Genomic DNA, 23,207 nt, shown 5'->3' with positions numbered 1-23,207 from the left:
AGTCCTATAGAGTCCTTCCCCCCTTTAAGAGGCTGATCATTACCTACCACTTCTTGATCCTATCATCCGCTTCTTAATAAGTGTTTCTTTGGTACGGTGCATATTATATCATGACAATGATAATTACTTGTAGTCCCCTAGACTTAAAAGTATGGTTAATTCTCTAAATAATATAGTGTGTGTATATATATATATATATGTTCTATTGCAAGTATTTTTATTTAAACTAAAAATTGATAAATATTGAGGCTTGACTATGTCTGTAACACCCCCGATCCTATATTAAGAAGAGATGAATAGCTCACATAAAGTGAGTGGTTTATAAAGATACTCATGGATGTTAAGTCCCACATTGCCTAGTTACTAGGTGAAACTGAGCTTTATAATGGATTCTAGGGAAGCTTCAAATTGACTCGTTCTTTTGGGGTGATAGCGCAGATGTGGCTAGTACTTTTCTTTGGGTCATTACAAATGGTATCAGAGCCACTTAGTAACGCCAGGGCATGTGGTACTGGAGCGCTGCATGACATGGCCTTGATGAGGACGTCATGAGTTTAAAGGGGGGAGTTTGAAACACCTCAATCCCATATTGAGAAGTGATGAATAGCTCACATAGAGTGAATGGTTTATACAGATACTCATGGGCACTAAGTCCCATATTGTCTAGTTAATAGGTAAAATTGGGCTTTATAATGGATTCTAGGGAAGCTTCAAATTGACTAGTTCTTTTGGGGTGATAGCACAGATAGGGATGAGCAGACCCGCAGTGCGGGCTGCGGGTGGTCCGTTTGGAAATTAAAGGGTACCCGCCCCGCCCCACACTCGCACTGCATCACACCATTAAAAACAATACAAAAAACCCTAAAAACTAACCTTAGCAGCGCCGCACCCCCCCCCACCTCTTCACATTTTTTGCTTTCTTTTCTTCCTATTTCCTAGCGCCACACCCTTTCATCTCTTCTTCTTCTTCTTCTTCACGATTTCTTGCGTCTGCTCCAATGGAATTATGGAAGTTGATAGGCCTCGCCGAGTCGCCAGTCCTGTGGGAGCGTCATGAAGCTAATTTCTAGATTATCATGTAAAGTATGGGTAAAATCAATGATCAATAATATATGTTGTCATGAATTAATAAGGTGGATTCCGTCTTCTCCAGCAGCCAACTTTTCTATTTTCTTCGTAGGTCCCACGTAATCTCTTCTTTCTCTCATTTATTCTTTTATGATTTCCAAATTTTCCACCAAATCCTACAAAAAGATAATCTCTTGCATTAATGTCAATTTAAGCTCAAATTTAATGGCTTCACTTGTCCTTTTCCTTAGCATCTTGAAAATGCCTGAAACACAAAAACAATGCAAAATGTTAAATTACAATAAAGCTAAGGGTTTAACAATAGCAAATTAAAGGGCTTGAATGTGCAACATTCAAGACCTATCAAAAGCTCCAGATTAGGGTTGACGAGGATACCGGGAATGGAGGGAAGATCGTCGATGCTCACTTCAAGAGGCCTCGCCAAGTCCCCGATCCTGAGGTCAGTGACCTCTCATCCTTTTTGTGATTTGTTTGTGATTTTCTTGTTTGAGTCTGATTTTGTTTGAATTCGGGATTGTTTGAATCTGATTTTTTTGTTTGGTTCCTGAGAAAATCTAGCTTTGGTTTGGTTTCTCATGTTTCTAAATCTAGGTATTAAACCCGTCCCCTCCCCGCACAACCCGCACCCCTCGCCCAGCATCACCCCACCCTGCATCACCCCGCACAACACGGGTTCTCCCCATTTTGTGCGGTTTGCGGGTGTGATTTTCGCAACTCGCAGGGGTGTGGGGCGGGGCCAAAAAACGGGCATCCCCGCCCCCATGCTCAACCCTAAGCATAGATGTAGCTCGCACTTTTCCTTAGGTCATTGTAATATCACTTTTGAAAACTCTATTATAATAAGGAAGCTGTATATCTTGAAATTAAATTATCAGGTTGATGATAGAATACATGGACATTGCAGCGGACGGTATAGTATGCACTTGTTACATACCAACCCCTTAGGGGAAGGGCTAACCAAGAACATCGGGTAAGAGAAATAGAGATTTCAGCTCTAATAGGGTTTAGAGTATGGTACTCATATGTTATAAGAGATGCTTACTTATATATATAAGGTCTCATTTGGTTTGCGAAATGAGTATTATATTGAGAAAATGAATAGTTATTCTCAGGAATAAAAGAGAGTAAAATGGAATGATTATTCATAATATTCAGTTTGGCAACAACACATACACTTTAATTGGAATCCATTGAAAATTACTAAAGAAACCTCACATTATATTTTTTTTGAAAAAAAAAAAAAACTTAAATTATATATAAAGAAAAAAAGAAAAAAAAGAAAAATGGTGGGTGGCCGACCACCCACCAAAGACCCGGGGCCACCCCCAATTGCTCAGGGGGTGATCGGTCAACCATTGTGTAGGGGGTTGGATTTGGTTTCTTTTTTTCTTCTTCTTTTTCTTTATTTATTTTTTGAAAAAAAAATTTGAAAGAAAATATAAAATAAGAATGTTTATTTTTTACTGGAAATTGTAGTCCATTCCCATTGGAATAGCTATTCTTTTCATTTTTTTAGAAGAATCGGCATTCCTCTTCGTAAAGAAATATTTATTCTAACTATTCCAGACTCTTACAAAACAAAATAATAGGAATAATCATTCTATTCCGAAGGTTTATTTCGCAAACCAAATAAGGCCTAAATTTTATTGTTAGGTTTTAGTGTGTTGACAATTTCTTCGATCAAAACATGGTTTTTGGGTTGTAATGTTTAGATTTGAGTTAAGAATTAAGTTGGTGGAATGGCCGTTCTTGGAGGCTACAATGCTCAAAATGGGTTTTGATGAGAGATGGGTTAATCTGGTGATGGCGTGTGTTCTTTCAGTGCAATATTCTATTATTATTAATGGGCAACCAGTGGGGGATATTCATCCATCAAGGGGGATACGTCAAGGAGATCCAATATCCCCATATTTGTTCCTGTTATGTGCGGAGACTTTCAGCTCGTTGATTACAAAGGCGGAGCTTAGAGGTGTTATTTCAGGGGTGCCAACATCTCCAAAGGGTCCAAAGATAAGCCATTTGTTCTTTGCAGACGATAGTATTTTATTTTGTAAGGCCAACTCAGTTGAATGGAGAAGGCTTATGAAGATCTTGGTCGTATACGAGAAAGCTTCTGGGCAGAAACTGAACTTCCACAAGACCTCTGTGTTTTTCAGTAGGAACACGAGCTCGGACTGAAGGCAGGAAATACTCCAACTGTCAGGTTTAAATGAAACTCATAGAATTGATGCTTACTTAGGGCTACCAACCTTTGTGGGCAAATCTCGGCACCAAGCTTTCCAGTCTATAACGGAGAAAGTGATGTCCAAACTGAATAATTGGAAGGTTTGTTTCCTCTCTCAAGCGGGTAAGGAGGTGTTATTAAAAGCAGTGGTATAGGCGGTCCCTACATATTGTATGAGTGTGTTTCAATTGCCAAACTCATTATGCAAGAAACTCAATGCTTTGATGCAATCCTTCTGGTGGAGACACAGGTCAAAAACATCTAAAATACATTGGATGAGCTGGGAACGAATGAGTAGATGCAAATCTACCGGAGGTTTTGGTTTTAGGGATTTGGTTATTTTTAACCGAGCTCTTTTAGCCAAACAAGGGTGGCGAATTATGCAAGATCCAAATTCCCACACAGCCTGGATTCTAAAGGCAAAGTATTTTCCAAACTCTTCTTTTTTGGAGGTTCCCATTGGATCCCGGGTGTCTTACATATGGAGGAGTGTCTGTAATGCGCGAGAGATACTGAAGCTAGGCCTGCTATGGAGAGTTGGAGATGGAAGATCCATTAAAATCTGGCAAGATAGGTGGCTGCCTACTCCAACTACCTATTCTGTTCAATCTCCTGTTCAGATGTTAGATCCAAATGCTTTGGTTTCGGAGTTGATCAATACTGAGTTGGGTTGCTGGAAGGGAGATATAATTAGAGGGGTCTTCCGGGAAGAAGAAGCCAGTGTTATTGAGAATATCCCTTTAAGCCCCTGCTTCCCCCTTGATAGGTTAATTTGGAATGGTACTTCTACGGGGGTTTTTTTTTGTGAGGAGTGCATATCAAATGGGGAAGGCTATCGAAGAGAGTTCGGGGGGTCAGTGTTCAATGGAGCACTCAGACAGAGGAGTTTGGAAGAATCTTTGGGCTCTGATGGTGCCAAATGATGTAAAGTTGTTTGCATGGCGTGCTTGTCATAATATCCTTCCCACTCGTGTCAATCTGTGTAGGAGGAAAGTGTTGGAGAATAATATGTGTCCCTGCTGTCAAAGGGAACCTGAGACTACCATTCATGCGTTGTGGACATGCCCTGCAGCGCAGGATGTCTGGGGTGGGAAAGAGTCGTTATTCCATAAGTGTAATAGCAATGCAACAAGCTTCAAGGGGCTGTTGGAGGAGATGGGGAGTAACATTAGTAAGGCCAATGGTGAATTAATGGTGGTTATTGCACGTCGTATATGGCTTCAGAGAAATACCTTGGTCTTTGAAGGTGTCTTTATAAATCCAAATGAAGTCTATGTTGAGGTAGGGGTGTCACTGACGGAATTTCATAGATGTAATTCACAGGAGATGTTACCTCCAACTGGTGGAATTGGCCATTGTCCGGCTAGGCAGCAAAGATGGTCTCCTCCTCCAACAGGTTTGATTAAAGTTAATTGGGACGCTGTCCTCAACATCAAGGAGGGGTGCATTGGCATGGGGATTGTTGCTAGGAACTGTATGGGTGAAGTCATGGGAGCTAAAAGTGTAATAAGACCAATTATGGTTGACCCAAAGATGGTGGAAGCTTTGGTGGCACTATAGGCAGTTTTGTTTTGCAAGGAGGTTGGTTTCATCGATGTCATTATAGAAGGGGATGCGGCACAGGTCGTAAATGAGGTAAATTCCCCTCCTCCATATCTTTCTAACATTGGGCAGTTTACTGAGAGTATTATTAAGGAAACAAAGGGGCTTCGTACTGTTAAATTTAATCATGTTCATAGAGAACTTAATGGTGCAGTACATGCCTTAGCAAAGGTGGTGGCAGAGCAGAAGATGAACATGGAATGGTTAAAAGAGAGTCCTGTATGCATTTCTAATATTATTGATAGGGAAATGGTTTGTCCCTAGATTCCACGGTGTTTTGGGATCAATTGTATTGTTGTTTTGATCTATAATGTGATGAGATTTCCGTTTAAAAAAAAAAAAAAAAAAGCACCCGTTAAAGGAATGACAACAGTCTTGAAAATGACCATAGAATTAATTAATTGCTACATATTCAGAAAAACCACCATAAATAATCACATCCCTAATCCATGGTATTTTTAATAATCATAATAATCATCGAAATAATATATATAACAGAAACACTAATTATTTCAATTTTCTTCTAGATGATGGCATGCAGCTTCTCCAATTAATGCTATCAAGGGTCAAAACGTCCACATGAAATCCAGTGGGGGGTGCTCTAAGTGATCTATCACAGGCTCCATCCCAAAGACTTTCACTTCACATCCTGGCCTCTTAAAATACTAATTAATGATTAAGAGGGAAATTTTGTAAATAAACAAAGACTTGTGCAGTGAAAGTAAATTCTTGTCCACAAACTTATCACATCGATCGCTTTCGATTCCCCCCAACTCACCCACGGAGTCAAGCAGCCTAAGTCCAGAGGCCGGTCCAGGTCTCCTAGTAATAATATGATCAAATTAATCGTCAGTTTTTTAACCGTGTACGTTAGGGCACCAGCTAGCAGCCAAAATGAAAATATTTAATTTGTTCAAAGAACAATGCTTTTCTCCGATTCTTCAAGTCCTTCCATGCCTAGTGATGTCATAATGTGTTCGTATATATGACTAGCTACATGAATGCAGCCTACCTAACAAGGGACGTGGACAAATTGCAGACCATTCAAATTAAGGTAGGGAGAGATAGATAACAAGCATGAGTTAGATCTGCATTGATAAATTAATGATGCAAGTGGTATACTTTGGGAACAACTTAGTGATTTCCATATTGGAATGCTTGACCAGTGAAAAATCTGGACTGTAATGGTCACCCAAAAATCTGACGAAAAAGCCTCCGTACCCGTCTATAAAAGGGCAGTTTGCTTGATATTGTTAAAAGCATACTTCTTTGCTTATTTTCTTCTATATATTTGTTCAAATGGCTAAATCCAATTATGCTCGCAAAAGCCCTCCATCGATGATTTCCATACTGCTATTGCTTGGGCTGCTAATTGCCACCCTAGGCCAAACAGGTATCTCTCTCTCTCTCTCTCTCTCTCTCTCTCTCAAACCTTGTTATAGTCCTAAACAAATCGTTTATGGGAAAAAGATCCTCTTTCAATTTCAAGTGAAATAGAAGATTAATTACGAGGTTTATATTAGATTTCAAAGATCTAAAGGTATATATATGTTGTCACGTCATTTAACATTTTTAAATGGCATTACAATATGTACATCGTTAATTAGATGCAACAAAACAAAATCTTGACTATAAAATGAATCATCTTCATTTTTTATTCCGACTTCTAGAGGTTGTGAATTTATCACATGCCTTGATCAGCCTCTCATAGCCACAAAAAATCTCCTAATAGATTCATTAAGTTTAGGATATTAGTTCAGACGAGTTAAAGGACGATGCGACTTTTTCATGATAATTAGTTAATTCCGGCCTTTTGATAGAAAAAATTAAATATTGACTTATTGTTTAATCTAATATTGCAGGTGCCCAAATTGGTGTTTGTTATGGAAGAGTCGGGAACAACCTACCAAAGCCATCTGAGGTTGTCGCACTCTATAAGCAATATAACATCCGAAGAATGAGAATCTATTATGCCGACCAAGAAACTCTCCAAGCCCTTCGAGGCTCCAACATTGAGCTCATTCTTGGCCTTCCAAATGATAACCTTCAAAACATTGCTTCGAGCCAAGCCAATGCAAATTCTTGGGTTCAAAACAATGTGAAAAACTTTGGTAATGTCAAATTCAAATACATTGCTGTTGGAAACGAAGTGAAGCCTTCAGATGGATTTGCACAATTCCTTGTCCCTGCCATGCAAAACATTCAAAATGCAATTTCTACGGCCGGCCTCGTGAACCAAATCAAAGTTTCCACTGCCATTGACACCGGAGTCCTTGGAGAATCCTTTCCTCCGTCAAAAGGCTCGTTCAAGTCTGATTACCGGCCGCTTCTCGATCCAATCATCCGCTTCTTAGTGAACAACCGATCTCCGTTACTTGTTAACTTGTACCCCTACTTTAGTTACATTGGCAACACCAGAGACATTCGTCTTGATTATGCTCTTTTCACAGCTCCTTCACCTGTAGTGACTGATGGCTCGCTCAGTTACCGTAATCTTTTTGACGCCATTTTAGATGCCGTTTACGCAGCACTAGACAAGGCTGGCGGGGGGTCTTTGGAGATCGTTATATCGGAGTCTGGTTGGCCTTCAGGTGGCGGGACAGCCACATCTCTTGACAATGAAAGAACTTACATTACGAATTTGGTTCAGCATGTGAAGGGAGGGACTCCAAAGAAACCTGGAAAACCTATAGAAACTTACGTATTTGCCTTGTTTGATGAAAATCAGAAAAATCCAGAATATGAGAAAAATTTTGGACTCTTTCTTCCAAATAAACAGCCCAAGTTCCAAGTGAATTTCGGCTAAGAATATCACTTCTACTGCATCCTGGAATAAGTGCAGTTTGGTGCACATAATTAAGATAACAAATAAAGAGTTACTTGTAATCCCGTAGACTCAAAACTATGGTTATTTCAATAAGATCAAATGTTCTATGGCAAATACTTTTTACTTTTCAGTCTTTTCTGGTTAAGTAATTAATTACACTACTGATCGAGACATGATCATGCCACTTTGCCTTTCCTGTGTAACAGTTTGATTTTCCCTTTAATTAGCACCTGATTGGTTAAGCAGCCGAAGTCAATGTCATGATCTAATATTACTATCACAAGAATTACTGCAAATTCTGTTTCCTTCGTCTAACAATATACATGCTAGCACGTCATTTAAAGTTTTAAATGACATGACAATTCATACACTGTTAGATGTATAAAATTTAATCTGAACCATAAAATAAATCATCACTATTTCACTGATCTTGCTCGAGTCTCCATCATTACTCTATCACTATTTCATACTATAATTGAATTTTAATTTCCTTTTTTTTGAACAGTTTTGTGTACGTTAAATTGTCTCAAGCAAATATCATTAATTCCATTTAGTATTTCATAAACCATACTAAAATGCACTATTTGTTCGTCCAATATTGGGACTGCACAATTGGAGAAGAAAAATAATAGAGATACTATCATTTTCACTGCAATTTCTCCGCATTCATAGGCGCGGGATTCTACATGACAGGTGCTAGGTATAATTTGTAATCCATGTCGGTACAAATTTATATATTAAAAAAATTGAAGAAAATTTGTAGAGGAACTGTGAGAGAAGGAGTCTCTCTGTCCGAGCAACTTTCTTCGACGGCTTACCTCTTGCTCGGGCAGAAGGCCCTTCTCACGGCCCTACCCAATAAAAAGGACAACGATAATAACAATGATTTTCAGTTTATAGCAGATCTTGGTCCGAAATTTTATATAATCTTCTTTAATAGTTTTTATTTTTTATTTTATTTTTTTACAGTACTTATCTTCTTTTACAGTTGGACATCAAAGGATGTGCAAAAGAATTCACATAAAAAGAAAAAAAGAAAAAAAGAAAGGTAACTCAATTTTCTAGCAGGCTGTTCTTATCATCTTATGTAATACGTCAATAACCGAACCATAAAATTTTCACATCGCTTTCTATTCCCCGAGTGACAGCGTAATTGGAACGACGTGGAGTACGTACATCATGTCAAGTATTGGCTAGTAACCTCCAAATGCTGTACAGAACCATCTTTGGAAGCATAGAATTTGCACATGTTTATCGTAACAGCCAGGGGTCGGGCGGCTCAAAGGATAGGCCAGCTAATTCCCAAAAAAATAAAAATAAATAAACAATAGAAGATAAATGGCCAAGGGCCACATGGTGTTTCAGTCACTCCCAAAATTGGGTTTGGGGGTGGCTCTAGAATTTTTTTTTAAGTCCTTAAAATATATATATATATATATATGTATATATATATATATATATATATATATATATATAATAGCCATGTCAGTGCTAACATGGTTCTAGGGACAGGTGTCACATAAATACGCCGACATGTATAAGATGACATGACGGGATATTAGTTTATGACAGAAAAATGAACGGAGATACCATTTTCGTCTCTTCCCACAGCACAGATTTCTCTTTTGATAAAAATGAAAACTCAATGGGCTAAAAATAAAATTTGTAAACCATAAGGGGCAATTTGGTATTTAACCCTTTTTAAAATAATGGTTAAGATTTCAAGAAATCTAGTTACTCATAGAATATTACAGGAATTCTAATAAATGGCCATCTTCACGTAGTTAAGGACAAATATGAAATATTGATTTGTTACAATGGGCGAAATGGGTTAACAATTGGGCTTTAGCATAATATAGAACTCCGTGATTAATTTGGGCCAGATCTATCCTTCGTCATCATGTTATAGTCAATTTTTTATGTAACAAGAAAAATGTATTTTAATATGGTTAATTTAAACTTTTTCCCCTACACCATTAGCCTTATATCACTTATGTTATAACTTATGTCCAGTTTGTTTGGACGTAAAATATTTTCTATATTTTTTGGTGTTTGATACAACTGAAAATCATGGTCAACAGAAATTATTTTTAGTTTGATCGTAAAAACCTCTTTAATTTTAAAAAAAAACCGTAAATTGTTTTCTGGATTTAAACTCTCCATTCTTGCACCCACGTTTTTGGGAATCCGCCACTACTAGGCATTAGAGTTTGTTGGTAGCCCGAATCTTCCACAAAAAATCCTCAAATTTTGGTATCTGATTGTCGGATTCGTCAACATTAGCTGGATTCCGAGGACCATCACTGGAATCCGGCAACCTAGATTTTGGCAATACAGGCCGGAATCCGGCCGGCCACTAGATTCCACCTAAATTGGCTGGAATCTGACCATTTGTCCCGGATTCCGGCAACGGTAGTTGGAATCCAATAAAAGTGGCTGGAATTCTGTTGGTTAGTGACAGAATCTCGTAACTTGTGGTTTTTTGTCGTTTGTATTTTTTCGTATGAGCCAAATTCTGGAAAAAAATTTCAGGCAAATTTCTGAAAAATGATTTCGTTAAAAATATTTTACGACGAAAAACATTTTACGTTGAAACAAACGGAGCATTATTGTAACTCGGATTCCATTTTGAAGTTTTAGTGTCAGTTAATTTGTTCCTTAAGCGCCGACCCTAGAGAGAGCAACGCTTGAGAGGTTTGTTTCTGCGCGAGCGAGGGGGGGGGGGGGGGGGGGGATGAGGTTTCCACGCCTCCCTCCCTCAGTGGTGTTTCTTCCCTCGTCTTTTTAGGGTGGGGGATGGGTTTTTCTCATCCCTGGCTATTGCTAGTGCAGTTTTTTGCGTACCCAAGCCATTAGGGCTTTGAAGTTTTTGTTCCCCCGGATTTGATCCGATGGTGGTTGATGTTCCCAGGCAGAAGACTTCACGGGCTTTGGGTTGGGGAGCGACATTTTCGTGTGTTTTTACGGAGATTTTTTTTTTTTTTTTTTTTTTTTTTTTTTTTTTTTTTTTCTATGGAGTCAGATCTGCTCACTTTGGCTGGTTTTCTCAAGACACGCGCTCTCCACGGTGGTCGTCCGTTTCTTCCGGTCCAGCAGCTTCCAGCCACAGCTGTGCCGGTTCTTCACACTAGGCGCGTGGCCTACACGCGCCAGGGGAGTCTCTCCTTGGACCGGCGCGTGTGGGTCACGACTTATCTTCTAGGGTGCAGTTGGGGGTTTTTCGGTGGTTCTGAGGTCTTCTGGCGAGTTTCTGCTGTAGAGGAGGTCTCCGGTGGCGGTGCGTGGTCTGCACTCGCCGTTGTCGGCGACTGTGCCACTCAACGCCGGTCTCGATGTTGGCTTCTGTTTTAAAGTGTTTATGTTTTTCTAGTGTATTCACAGTTTGCGTCTGTGATGCTTAAATGATATTGAATTATTTGTTAGCTTAGATGCTAGATCTGTCCTCTTTTATTTGTTGAATGTGCTTTATTATAAAGAGGAGCTCATTGTTTGTCCCGTAATGATTATGTATTGTTTAGGTTACTGTACAAGTTAGATTTATCTGGCTTAGGGTATGAGGTCTGGCACCTCTTGTTATTGTCCTTGCCTTGGGCTTTTCGATTCAATGAAGAAGGTCTACTCTGTTCAAAAAAAAAAAAAAAAAAAAGTATGTTTGGCACTACAATTTCGTATATAAAAAGTGGGATTTTAAACAAAATTGCAAAATATGCATTGTTTGGAATTGCGTTTTTAAAAAATTAAAATTTGAAAGCATAAAAAATTCATATTTTCAAATCGTAAGCAATGATGTGTTTTTTTGAATACACATAATTTTAAAGGCTCAAATGCGATTTTACCAAATGCTTAGCTAAATTTTTTAAAATCATGTTTACAAATCGGACATTTAAAAATATTTATTTTAAATCTCACTTTTTAAAATTGTAAACCTAAACAAATTAACTCTAACACTGGAGTCCTTGGAGAGTCCTTCCCCCCTTTAAGAGGCTGATCATTACCTACCACTTCTTGATCCTATCATCCACTTCTTAATAAGTGTTTCTTTGGTACAATGCATATTATATCATGACAATGATAATTACTTGTAGTCCCCTAGACTTAAAAGTATGGTTAATTATCTAAATAATATCGTGTGTATATACATATATATGTTCTATTGCAAGTATTTTTATTTAAACTAAAAATTGATAAATATTGAGGCTTGACCATGTTTGTAACACCCCCGATCCTATATTAAGAAGAGATGAATAGCTCACATAGAGTGAGTGGTTTATAAAGATACTCATGGATGTTAAGTCTCATATTGCCTAGTTACTAGGTGAAACTGAGCTTTATAATGGATTCTAGGAAAGTTTCAAATTGACTAGTCCTTTTAGGGTGATAGCGTAGATGTGGCTAGTACTTTTCTTTAGGTCGTTACAAATGGTATCAGAGCCACTTAGTAATGCCAGGCCATGTGGTACTGGAGCGTTGCATGACATGGCCTTGACGAGGACGTCATGAGTTTAAGGGGGGGAGTTTGTAACACCTCAATCCCATATTGAAAAGTGATGAATAGCTCACATAGAGTGAATGATTTATAAAGATACTCATGGGCACTACGTCCCACATTGTCTAGTTAATAGGTAAAACTGGGCTTTATAATGGATTCTAGGGAAGTTTCAAATTGACTAGTCCTTTTGGAGTGATAGCGCAGATAGGGGTGAGCAGACCCGCGATGCGGGCTGCGGGTGGTCCGTTTGGAAATTAACGGGTACCCGCCCCGCCCCACACCCGCACCGCATCACACCATTAAAAACAATACAAAAAATCCTAAAAACTAACCTTAGCAGCGCCGCACCCCCCCCCCCCCCCCCCCTTCACATTTTTTCCTTTCTTTTCTTCCTACTCCCTAGTGCCACACCCCTTCATCTCTTCTTCTTCACGATTTCCTACGTCTGCTCCAATGGAATTATGGAAGTTGATAGGCCTCGCCGAGTCGCCAGTCCTGTGGGACTGTCATGAAGCTAATTTCTAGATTATCATGTAAAGTATGGGTAAAATCAATGATCAATAATATATGTTGTCATGAATTAATGAGGTGGATTCTGTCTTCTCCAGCAGCCGACTTTTCTATTTTCTTCGTAGGTCCCACGTAATCTCTTCTTTCTCTCATTTATTCTTTTATGATTTCCAGATTTTCCACCAAATCCTACAAAAAGATAATCTCTTGCATTAATGTCAATTTAAGCTCAAATTTAATGGCTGCACTTGTCCTTTTCCTTAGCATCCTGAAAATGCCTGAAACATAAAAACAATGCAAAATGTTAAATTAAAATAAAGTTAAGGGTTTAACAATAGCAAATTAAGGGACTTGAATGTGCAACATTCAAGATCTATCAGAAGTTCCAGATCAGGGTTGACGAGGAGACCGGGAACGGCGGGAAGATCGTCGACGCTCACGTGAAGAGGCATCGCCAAGTCCCCGATCCTGAGGTCAGTGACCTCTCATCCTTTTTGTGATTTGTTTGAATTTTCTTGTTTGAGTCTGATTTTGTTTGAATCTGATTTTTTTGTTTGGTTCCTGAGAAAATCTAGCTTTGGTTTGGTTTATCATGTTTCTAAATCTAGGTATGAAACCCGTCCCCTCCCCGGACAACCCGCACCCCTCGCCCAACATCACCCCACCCCGCACAACATGGGTTCTCCTCATTCTGTGCGGTTTGCGGGTGTGATTTTCGCAACTCGCAGGAGTGTGGGGCGGGGCCAAAAAATGGGCATCTCCGCCCCATGCTCGACCTTAAGCGCAGATGTAGCTTGCACTTTTCCTTGGGTCATTATAATATCACTTTTGAAAACTCTGTTATAATAAAGAAGCTGTATATCTTGAAATTAAATTATCAGGTTGATGATAGAATACATGGACATTGCAGCGGACAGTATAGTATGCACTTGTTACATACCAACCCCTAAGGGGAAGGGATAAGCAAGAACATCGGGTAAGAGAAATAGAGATTTCAGCTCTAATGGGATTTAGAGTATGTTACTCATATGTTATAAGAGATACTTACTTATATATATAAGGCCTCATTTGGTTTGCGAAATGAGTATTCTATTGGAAAAATGAATAGTTATTCTCAGGAATAAATGAGAGTAGAATTGAATGATTATTCATAATATTTAGTTTGGTAACAACACATACACTTTAATTGGAATCCATTCAAAATTACTAAAGTAACCTCACATTATATATATATATTTTTTTAAAAAAACTTAAATTATATATAAAAAAAAAAAAAAAAAAAAAAAAAGAAAAAGAAAAAAGAAAAAAGAAAAATGGTGGGTGGCCGACCACCCACCAAAGAGCCGGGGGTGGCTGCAACCACCCCCAATTGGTCCGGGGGTGGTCGGTCAGCCATTGTGTAGGGGGTTGGATTTGGTTTCTTTTTTTTTTCTTCTTCTTTTTATTTATTTATTTTTGAAAAAAGAAATTGAAAGAAAATATAAAATAAGAATGTTTTTTTTTTTTTACTGGAAATTGTAGTCCATTCCCATTGGAATAGCTAATATTCCTTTCATTTTTTTTAAGAGAATCGGTATTTCTCTTCGTAAAAAAATATTTATTCTAATTATTCCAGACTCTTACAAAACAAAATAATAGGAATAGTCATTCCATTCCAGAAGTTTATTTCGCAAACCAAACAAGGCCTAAATTTTATTGTTAGGTTTTAGTGTGTTGACAATTTCTTCGATCAAAACATGGTTTTTGGGTTGTAATGTTTAGATTTGAGTTAAGAATTAAGTTGGTGTAAAAGCTGGTTCCAGACATGAAAAATTAATAGGAGAAAAAATTGTTGTCCATAATAAAACTATTACATTGAGAAAAGCATCCTTGCTTCCTGTTTGAGAAAAGTAATTCCACAAAATATTCAATGGTGCCGAGAAATCCCTCAAGGTAAAAAGCAATAATGCTGCAATTTTCATGGCGTGCTTGACTGGTTCAAAAAATGGAGTCAATGGCCACTCAAAGGTCTCTGAGCACGGAATACGATTCTCTCAAACAAGCTAAGACTTTACTCTTGTTTACGTAAAATTCACATGTTAAGACTTAATTTATTACTTCATTCTTAATCATTAGTATGTACAACATTTCCTCCTACTCTTTTAATACTATTAGAAAAGCATGTATTTCTCCCAGGTTAAAACATCATTTTGAAGTTAATGTTGGTGACGCACAAGCTGCTCTCTTAGCTGTGAAATATGCTATTTCTTGTGGCTGCCATTCACTCATTACATGAATGAGACTTTCTCATCATTTCTATTGCCTTCAACAAAGCTGGACTTTTCACTGATTGTTATAGGGTTTCTACCATAGAAGACGTACACCAGTATCTTCAATATCTACAAAATTAGACTGTCATAAAAAATTTCCGAAGTGCTAATTACGGAAGCACATCAAATGAATAACTATAAGTGAGCCGCTTCTTATAGATATTTCTGAAAGCATTCCCAACTTCTCCCTGGTCTTTCTATTAGAATCAAATGAAGGAAAGATCCCTTTGTAATTCTCTCCTGAGACTCCTTCTATTTGCTTAAAAAAAATATAAAATAAAATAAAATTACATAAAAATTTTGTATACTAAATCGGAGAAAAATCACCCGATTTAAAGGAATGATAACAGCCTTGAAAACGACCATAGAATTAATTAATTGCTACATATTCAGGAAAACCACCATAAATAATCACATCCTTAATCCGTGGTATTTAATAATCATCGAAATAATATAACAGAAACAGTAAATATTATTTCAATTATCATATCTTCTAGATGATGGCAGCTTAGCTTCTACAATGCTATCAAGGGTCAAAACCCATGAAATCCAGTGGGCGGTACACAGGCTGCCGCTCCATCACAAAGACTTTACTTCACATCCCTCTTAAAATACTAATGATTAAGAGGGAAATTTTGTAAATAAACAAAGATCGACTATTGCAGTGAAGTGAAGTCTTATCCACAAATTTATCACATCGCTTTCGATTCCCCCAACTCACCCACGGAGTCAAGCAGCCCAAGTCCAGAGGTCTAGGTCTCCTAATATAATATGATCAAATCGTCAGTTTTTTAATCGTGTACGTTAGGGCTCCAGCTAGCAACCAATATATAAGTATTTTGTTCAAAGACAACTTGTAGCTTTTCCACGTTTTAGGATATAGAATAATGCGTTTCTCCGATTCTTCAAGTCCTTCCATGCCTAGTGATGTCATAGTGTGTTCGTTTATATGACTAGCTACATGAATGCAGCCTTGCTGATCACAAGGGACATGGACAAATTGAAGACCATTCAAAGGTAGGGAGAAAGATCCAAGAGATCGCTGGATAACAAGCATGAGTTAGATCTGCCTTGATAAATTAATGATGCAAGTGGTATACTTTGGGAACAACTTAGTAATTTCCATATTGGAATGCTTGACCAGTGAAAAATCTGGACTGTAATGGTCACCCAAAAATCTGACGAAAAAGCCTCTATCTCCCTCTATAAAAGAGCAGCTTGCTTGATATCGTTAAAAGCATACTTCTAAGCTTATTTTCTTCTATAATTGTTCAAATGGCTAAATCCAATTATGCTCGCAAAAGCCCTCCATTGATGATTTCCATAATGCTATTGCTTGGGCTGCTAATGGCCATCCTAGGCCAAACAGGTCTATCTCTCTCTCTCTCTCTCTCTCTCTCTCTCTCTCTCTCTCTCTCTCTCTCTCTCTCTCTCTCTCTCTCTCTCTCCTTGTTATAGTCCTAAACAAATCTTTTACGGGAGTAAGATCCTCTTTCAATTTCCGAAGTTTATATTTGATTTTATAGATCTAATGATTGATATGTTGTCACGTCATTTAACATTTTTAAATGTACACCATTAATTAGATGTAACAAAACAAAATTTTAACCTAAAATGAATCAACTCCATCCATTTCTTATTCCAAGTTCACGAGATCGTGAACTTATCACATGCCCTGATCAGCCTCTCACAGCCACAAATAATCTCCTAATAGATTCATTGAGTTTAGGATATTAATTCAACTGAGTTAAAGGACAATGCAACTATTCATGATAATTACATTTTATAGAGAAAATTAAATATTGACTTATTGTTTAATCTAATATTGCAGGTGCCCAAATTGGTGTTTGTTATGGAAGAGTTGGGAACAACCTACCAAAGCCATCTGAGGTTGTCGCACTCTATAAACAAAACAACATCCGAAGAATGAGAATCTATTTTGCCGACCAAGAAACTCTCCAAGCCCTTCAAGGCTCCAATATTGAGCTCATTCTTGGCCTTCCAAATGATAACCTTCAAAACATTGCTTCGAGCCAAGCCAATGCAAATTCTTGGGTCCAAACCAATGTGAAAAACTTTGGTAATGTCAGATTCAAATACATTGCTGTTGGAAACGAAGTGAAGCCTTCAGATGGATTTGCACAATTCCTTGTCCCCGCAATGCAAAACATTCAAAACGCAATTTCTGCGGCTGGCCTTGCGAACCAAATCAAAGTTTCCACCGCCATTGACACCGGAGTCCTTGGAGAATCCTTCCCTCCATCAAAAGGCTCGTTCAAGTCCGATCACCGGCCGCTTCTTGATCCGATCATCCGCTTCTTAGTGAACAACCGATCTCCGTTACTCGTTAACTTGTACCCCTACTTTGGTTACATTGGCAACACCAAAGACATCCGTCTTGACTATGCTCTTTTCACAGCTCCTTCACCTGTAGTGACTGATGGCTCGCTCAGTTACCGTAATCTTTTCGACGCCATTTTGGATGCCGTTTATGCAGCGCTAGACAAGGCCGGAGGGGGGTCTTTGGAAATCGTTATATCGGAGTCCGGTTGGCCTTCAGGTGGTGGGACAGCGACATCTCTTGACAATGAAAGAACTTACATTACGAATTTGGTTCAACACGTGAAGGGAGGGACTCCAAAGAAGCCTGGAAAGCCTATAGAAACTTACGTGTTTGCCTTGTTTGATGAAAACCAGAAAAATCCAGAATATGAGAAAAATTTTGGACTCTTTCTTCCAAATAAACAGCCCAAGTTCCAAGTGAATTTCGGCTAAGAATATCACTTTTACTGCATCCTGGAATAAGTGCAGTTTGGTGCACATAATTAAGATAACAAATAAAGAGTTACTTGTAATCCCGTAGACTCAAAACTACGGTTATTTCAATAAGATCAAATGTTCTATGGTAAATACTTTGTACTTTTCTGGGGAAGTAATTAATTACACTACTGATCGAGACTTGATCACGTCACTTTGCCTTTCCTCTGTAACAATTTGATTGTCCCTTTAATTTGCACCTGATTGGTTAAGCAGCCAAAGTCAATGTCATGATCTAAAATCACTATCACAAGAATTACTGCAAATTCTGTTTCCTTCGTCTAACAATATACATGCTATCACGTCATTTAAAGTTTTAAATAACATGACAATAAATACACTGTTAAATGTATAAAATTTAATGTGAACCATAAAATAAATCATCACTATTTTACTGATCTCGCTCGAGTCTCCATCATTACTCTATCACTGTTCCATACTATAATTGAATTTTAATTTCCTTTTTCCTGAAAGGTTTTGTGTACGTTAAATTGTCTCAAGCAAATATCATTAATTCCATTTAGTATTTCATAAACCATACTAAAATGCACTATTTGTTCCTCCAATATTGCAACAGCACAATTGGAAAAGGAAAATGCTAGAGATACTATCATTTTCACTGCAATTTCTCCGCATTCATAGGCGCGGGATTCTACATGACAGGTGCTAGTTATAATTTGTAAACCATGTCGGTACAAATTTATATATTAAAAAAATTGAAGAAAATTTGTAGAGGAACTGTGAGAGAAGGAGTCTCTCTGTCCGAGCAACTTTCTTCGACGGCTTACCTCTTGCTCGGGCAGAAGGCCCTTCTCACGGCCCTACCCAATAAAAAGGACAATGATAATAACAAAGATCTTGAGTTTGTAGAAGATTTCGGTCCGAAATTCTATATAATCTTCTTTAATGGTTGTTTTATTTATTTATTTTTACAGTAATCTTCTTTTATAGTTGGACATCAAAGGATGTGCAAAAGAATTCACATAAAAAAGAAAAAAAAGGAAAAAAAAAAAAAAAAGGTAACTGAATTTTCTAGCAGGCTGTTCTTATGTAATATGTCAATATATAAGTACATAACTGAACCATCAAATTTTCACATCGCTTTTTATTCCCCGAGTGACAGCGTAATTGGATCGAGGTGGGGGCCGACCAACCAATTAATAAATGTCAACTTTGGACATATATACATAGTACGTACATCATGTCAAGTATTGGCTAGTAACCTCCAAATGCTGTACAGAACCATCTTTGGAAGCATAGAATTTGCACATGTTTATCGTAACAGCCAGGGATCAGGGCGGCTCAAAGGATAAGTCAGCTAACTCCAAAAAAAAAAATAAAAATAAAAATAAAAATTGAGAGAAGGTAACACGTTTAATTGAAGAGTAATGTTATTTTTTATACTTATTTTATAGATCGGTTCTTCATTCATGTTTTGATTGAAAGTGCCGGCTAATTTATGTTTGTGTGTCGGGTCCGAGTCAAGTCGAGACATGTGTATAATATTATATAAGTTAACCCTAAACCGACATATTTAATTAAACGAGTTAAACCATTCAATCCTAATTCTTTAATTTTGTATTGAATTTGTGTTGGGTTTGCATGCGGGTCATGTGAAAAATTATATGACATTATATCGTATGTCAGGTTTAGGTCATGTCTAAGTATGAGTATAAGATTATATATGTTAATCTTAACCTGACTAATTTAATTAAACAAGTCAAGCTTATTAACCCTGATCTTTTAATTTTATGTTAAGCTTCTATTAAAAATTATCGACCCTAATCTTAACCGAAAATCCTAATTCCATTATTGATGATCGCCAACCACATAATAGTAGCATACTCGATATATCTTTTGTTTAAAGAAAAAAAAATTATATGCTAACTTACCTCGTAGAGAGGGAAGGAACAAGTGCTTCCAAACCTAGCTAGCAACGTCAGTACTGGTCGGACGTATGGCTAGCTACCTTAATACAGTTAAAATTGAAAAAAAGGCGTCCATTTTTCTATAGACTTGCACGTGAGCACATAGAACATTAATTCTTAGGCATGACAATTTTTGACACAACTTACAAATTTGATATGAATACGATACGAAAAATTTGAGTTTAAGTTTAACATTATCGGGTTCGGATCATAATTGTGTTTCGCGGGTCAACCCGCCGGTTGACCCGCGAACACAATTATGACATAGTTACTTTAAAAAATAAAAAAAATGGAAAGTGATTTAGTAATTTGTGAACGGAGAAGTGAGAAGCAAAAGAGAAAAGACGAACCCTAGCCGCAGACCCACTGACTCGCACGCCCTTCATCACTTTCAGTCTCTGCCTCTCTCATCTCTGCGGCTCTGCCTTCACTCTTCAGTCTTCAGTTAAACTTGGCCCCTTATCGCCATAGACGTCGTAGATTTGATGCTTCTGAGGGTCGTTAAGCACGTCATAGGCCTAGGAAATTTGCTTAAACTTGGTCTCCGCCTCCCTCTTGCTCATCGGGTTCTTGTTTGGATGCCACTTCATCACCAGCCTCTTGCATGCCTTCTTCAGGTCCTCCTCGCTCGCGTTCTGGTTCACCTCGGTATGTTGTAGTAGTCCACTCTCATCTCTAATTTTCTCCTTTTGATTCTCTCAAACTCTCACCAATCTGCGAGACTGTGAGTGTTCTGATTGTTCACAGTCTGATGGCTTCAACGATTCTGTTCAGCCGGTTAGTCCTTCACAATTCAGTAATCGTGTTTATCGGATTGTGTTCGAGTTACCCGATTATTAATTGGGTCGTGTTCGGGTCATGAGTTTCAACCCGATTAATAATCGGGGAGGGTTCATGTTAAACCCGTTTACATAATTGGCTCGGTCGAGTTGCCATGAATCCGACCCGTGAACCCGAATTACCAAACCTATTAACTATCTCATAGAAATGCCAGTAATAAGATTATATTTGACAAATTAAAATTATGATTATTTGGATGACAAACAAATAAAGAAGAAATCAATCAATCGCGCACACATAGATTAAAATATCTCACATTGAATAAAATATCTACGTGACAAGTAATATTATGGGTTAAATATATTTTAGCTCCCCAAACTACCACTTTCTGATTTTTTTGGCTCCATCTGTCTATTTATACCGTCAATTCTAAAAGGAATTGGTCAAAAACCCGAAAATACCCCTCCCTTAACCTTGAGAATTTCACAATGTATGAGGGGTATTTTCGGATTTCTGTTTAGAATTGACGGCATAAATGAACAAATGGGGCCAAAAAATCAGATAGTGGTAGTTTGGGGGGCCAGAATCTAAGGATTGGTAGTTTGGGGGGCCATCCGGAAAAAGGGTGGTAGTTTGGGGGGCTAAAATATATTTATCCCTAATATTATATACTATGTTTTTTTTTTTTTATATAATTATCCTATAATGTTGACGTGTGCATAGCAATTCTAATTAATTTTTGATTTTTTTTTAACAAAGATTAATCTAAAGTTTGATTAAGACTGCAATAACGTTAGTCTAGCGTTCATCTTATACATGTGGATCATTTCTCCAAATTAAATAGTAGAGATTTCACTATATCAACATTTATCACTTCATTATTTACCATATTTATCATGAGAATTGATTATAAATACAATAAATAATGATATGACAAAATCTTCACGGCCGTTTAATTTTAAAATAATGGTTAAGATTTCGAGAAATCTAGCTACTCATAGAATTACATGAATTCTAATAAATGGCCATCTTCATCTAGTTAAGGACAAATATTGATTTGTTACAATGGGCGAAACGGGTTAACAATGGGGCTTTAGCATAATATAGAACTCCGTGATTAATTTGGGCCAGATCTATCCTAGCTTGGTCATCATGTTACAGTCAATTTTTTATGTAACAAGAAAAATGTATTTTAATATGGTTAATTTAAACTTTTTCCCCTACACTGTTTGCCTTATGTGATCACTTATGTTATAACCTATATTCTGTTCCGTTTGTTTGGGCGTAAAACATATTTTAAAAAATATTTTATGTATTTTTCGGTGTTTAGTGTAACAAAAATGATAGTCAACGGAAATCATTTTCAGTTTGATCGTAAAAGCCTCTTTAATTTTTGGAAAACGATTTACGATTTTAAAAACTGTAAATAGTTTTTTGGATTTAAACTCTTCATTCTTGCGCGCATGTTTGTAGGAATCTGTCATCGCTGAGCATTGGAGTTTGTTGGTAGCCGAGTTTGTTGGAGTTTGTAGGAATCTACCACTGAAGGTCCCCGAATTTTGATATTTGATTGCCGGATTCGGCGGCACTAGCTGGATTCCGGGGGCCATCGTTGGAATCTAGCATTCACCGCCGGAATCCAGCAACCCAAATTTTGGCAATACAGGTCGGAATCCAGCCGGTGCCGGAATCTGGCAATTTGTGCCGAAATTCGACGACATCCGCCCATCGTCACAAGATTCCGGTGGACCAGATTTCGCCTAAATTAGTCGGAATCTAGCCATTGCCGCCGGATTCCGGCCTCCATTGCCGGAATCTGGCAACAGTAGCTGGAATCTAGTGAAAGTGGCCGAAATCTTGCGGCCATTAACAGAATCTCATAACCAATGGCTTTTCGTCGTTGGTGATTTTTTCGTATGAGCCAAACATCAAGAAATATTTTCAGGGAAATCACTTTTTCTAAAAAATAATTTCATTGAAAATATTTTACGATGAAAAATATTTTACGTCGAAACAAACGGAGCATTATTTTAACTCAGATTCCATTTTGAAGTTTTAGTGTCAGTTAATTTGTTCATTAAGAGTCATTAACAGTGTCTTTGGCACTGCAATTTTGTATATAAAAAGTGGGATTTTAAACTAAATCGCAGAATATGAATTTTTTGGGATTGCGTTTTTAAAAAATTGTAATTTGAAAACATAGAAAATATGTATTTTCAAATCGCAGGCAATGATGTGTTTTTTTGAAAATACGAAATTATATATATATATTCTATTGCAAGTATTTTCATTTAAACTAAAAATTGATAAATATATATATATATATATATATATATATATATATATGTATGTATGTATGTATGTATGTATGTATGTATGTATGTATGTATGTATGTATGTGTGTGTGTGTTCTATTGCAAGTATTTCTTCGGTCAAAACATGGTTTTTGGGTTGTAATGTTTAGGTTTGATGAGTTAAGAATTAAGTTGGTGTAAAAGCTGATTCACGACATGAAAAATTCTAATTTATGAATGTTGTCCATCAAAGACAAAGTCAGAAATAAAACGATCATAACTTACGACTATTCAAATTCAAATCTTCCCCCACCCCACCCCCACCACCGGGATAGTAG

At 37.5% G+C, this 23,207-nt stretch overlaps 2 protein-coding genes across 2 annotated transcripts; both read left to right on the top strand.

Annotated features, from left to right (window-relative positions):
* The first annotated feature begins 6,093 nt into the window (after positions 1 to 6,093).
* LOC133873984 (glucan endo-1,3-beta-glucosidase, basic isoform-like) lies at positions 6,094 to 7,856 on the top strand. The gene is made up of 2 exons (XM_062311801.1): positions 6,094 to 6,308; positions 6,778 to 7,856. The coding sequence occupies exons 1-2, from the start codon at positions 6,215 to 6,217 to the stop codon at positions 7,719 to 7,721; spliced, it is 1,038 nt and encodes a 345-aa protein (XP_062167785.1). The 5' UTR covers positions 6,094 to 6,214; the 3' UTR covers positions 7,722 to 7,856.
* Positions 7,857 to 16,261: 8,405 nt separating this feature from the next.
* LOC133872993 (glucan endo-1,3-beta-glucosidase, basic isoform-like) lies at positions 16,262 to 17,960 on the top strand. The gene is made up of 2 exons (XM_062310689.1): positions 16,262 to 16,419; positions 16,882 to 17,960. Exons 1-2 carry the CDS (start codon positions 16,326 to 16,328, stop codon positions 17,823 to 17,825), a joined length of 1,038 nt encoding a protein of 345 aa, XP_062166673.1. The 5' UTR covers positions 16,262 to 16,325; the 3' UTR covers positions 17,826 to 17,960.
* The last annotated feature ends 5,247 nt before the right edge of the window (positions 17,961 to 23,207 follow it).

The sequence above is a fragment of the Alnus glutinosa genome, chromosome 7 (genome assembly GCF_958979055.1).
Source record: "Alnus glutinosa chromosome 7, dhAlnGlut1.1, whole genome shotgun sequence".
Classification (NCBI taxonomy): Eukaryota; Viridiplantae; Streptophyta; class Magnoliopsida; order Fagales; family Betulaceae; genus Alnus; species Alnus glutinosa.
This window is presented reverse-complemented; position numbering and strand designations above follow the sequence as displayed.

Coding starts and splice junctions, on each gene's coding strand:
- LOC133873984 (XM_062311801.1), top strand. CDS start 6,215: ATGGCTAAATCCAATTATGCTCGCAAAAGCCCTCCATCGATGATTTCC. Junction 6,309..6,777: donor TGCCACCCTAGGCCAAACAG/GTATCTCTCTCT, acceptor CTAATATTGCAG/GTGCCCAAATTGGTGTTTGT.
- LOC133872993 (XM_062310689.1), top strand. CDS start 16,326: ATGGCTAAATCCAATTATGCTCGCAAAAGCCCTCCATTGATGATTTCC. Junction 16,420..16,881: donor GGCCATCCTAGGCCAAACAG/GTCTATCTCTCT, acceptor CTAATATTGCAG/GTGCCCAAATTGGTGTTTGT.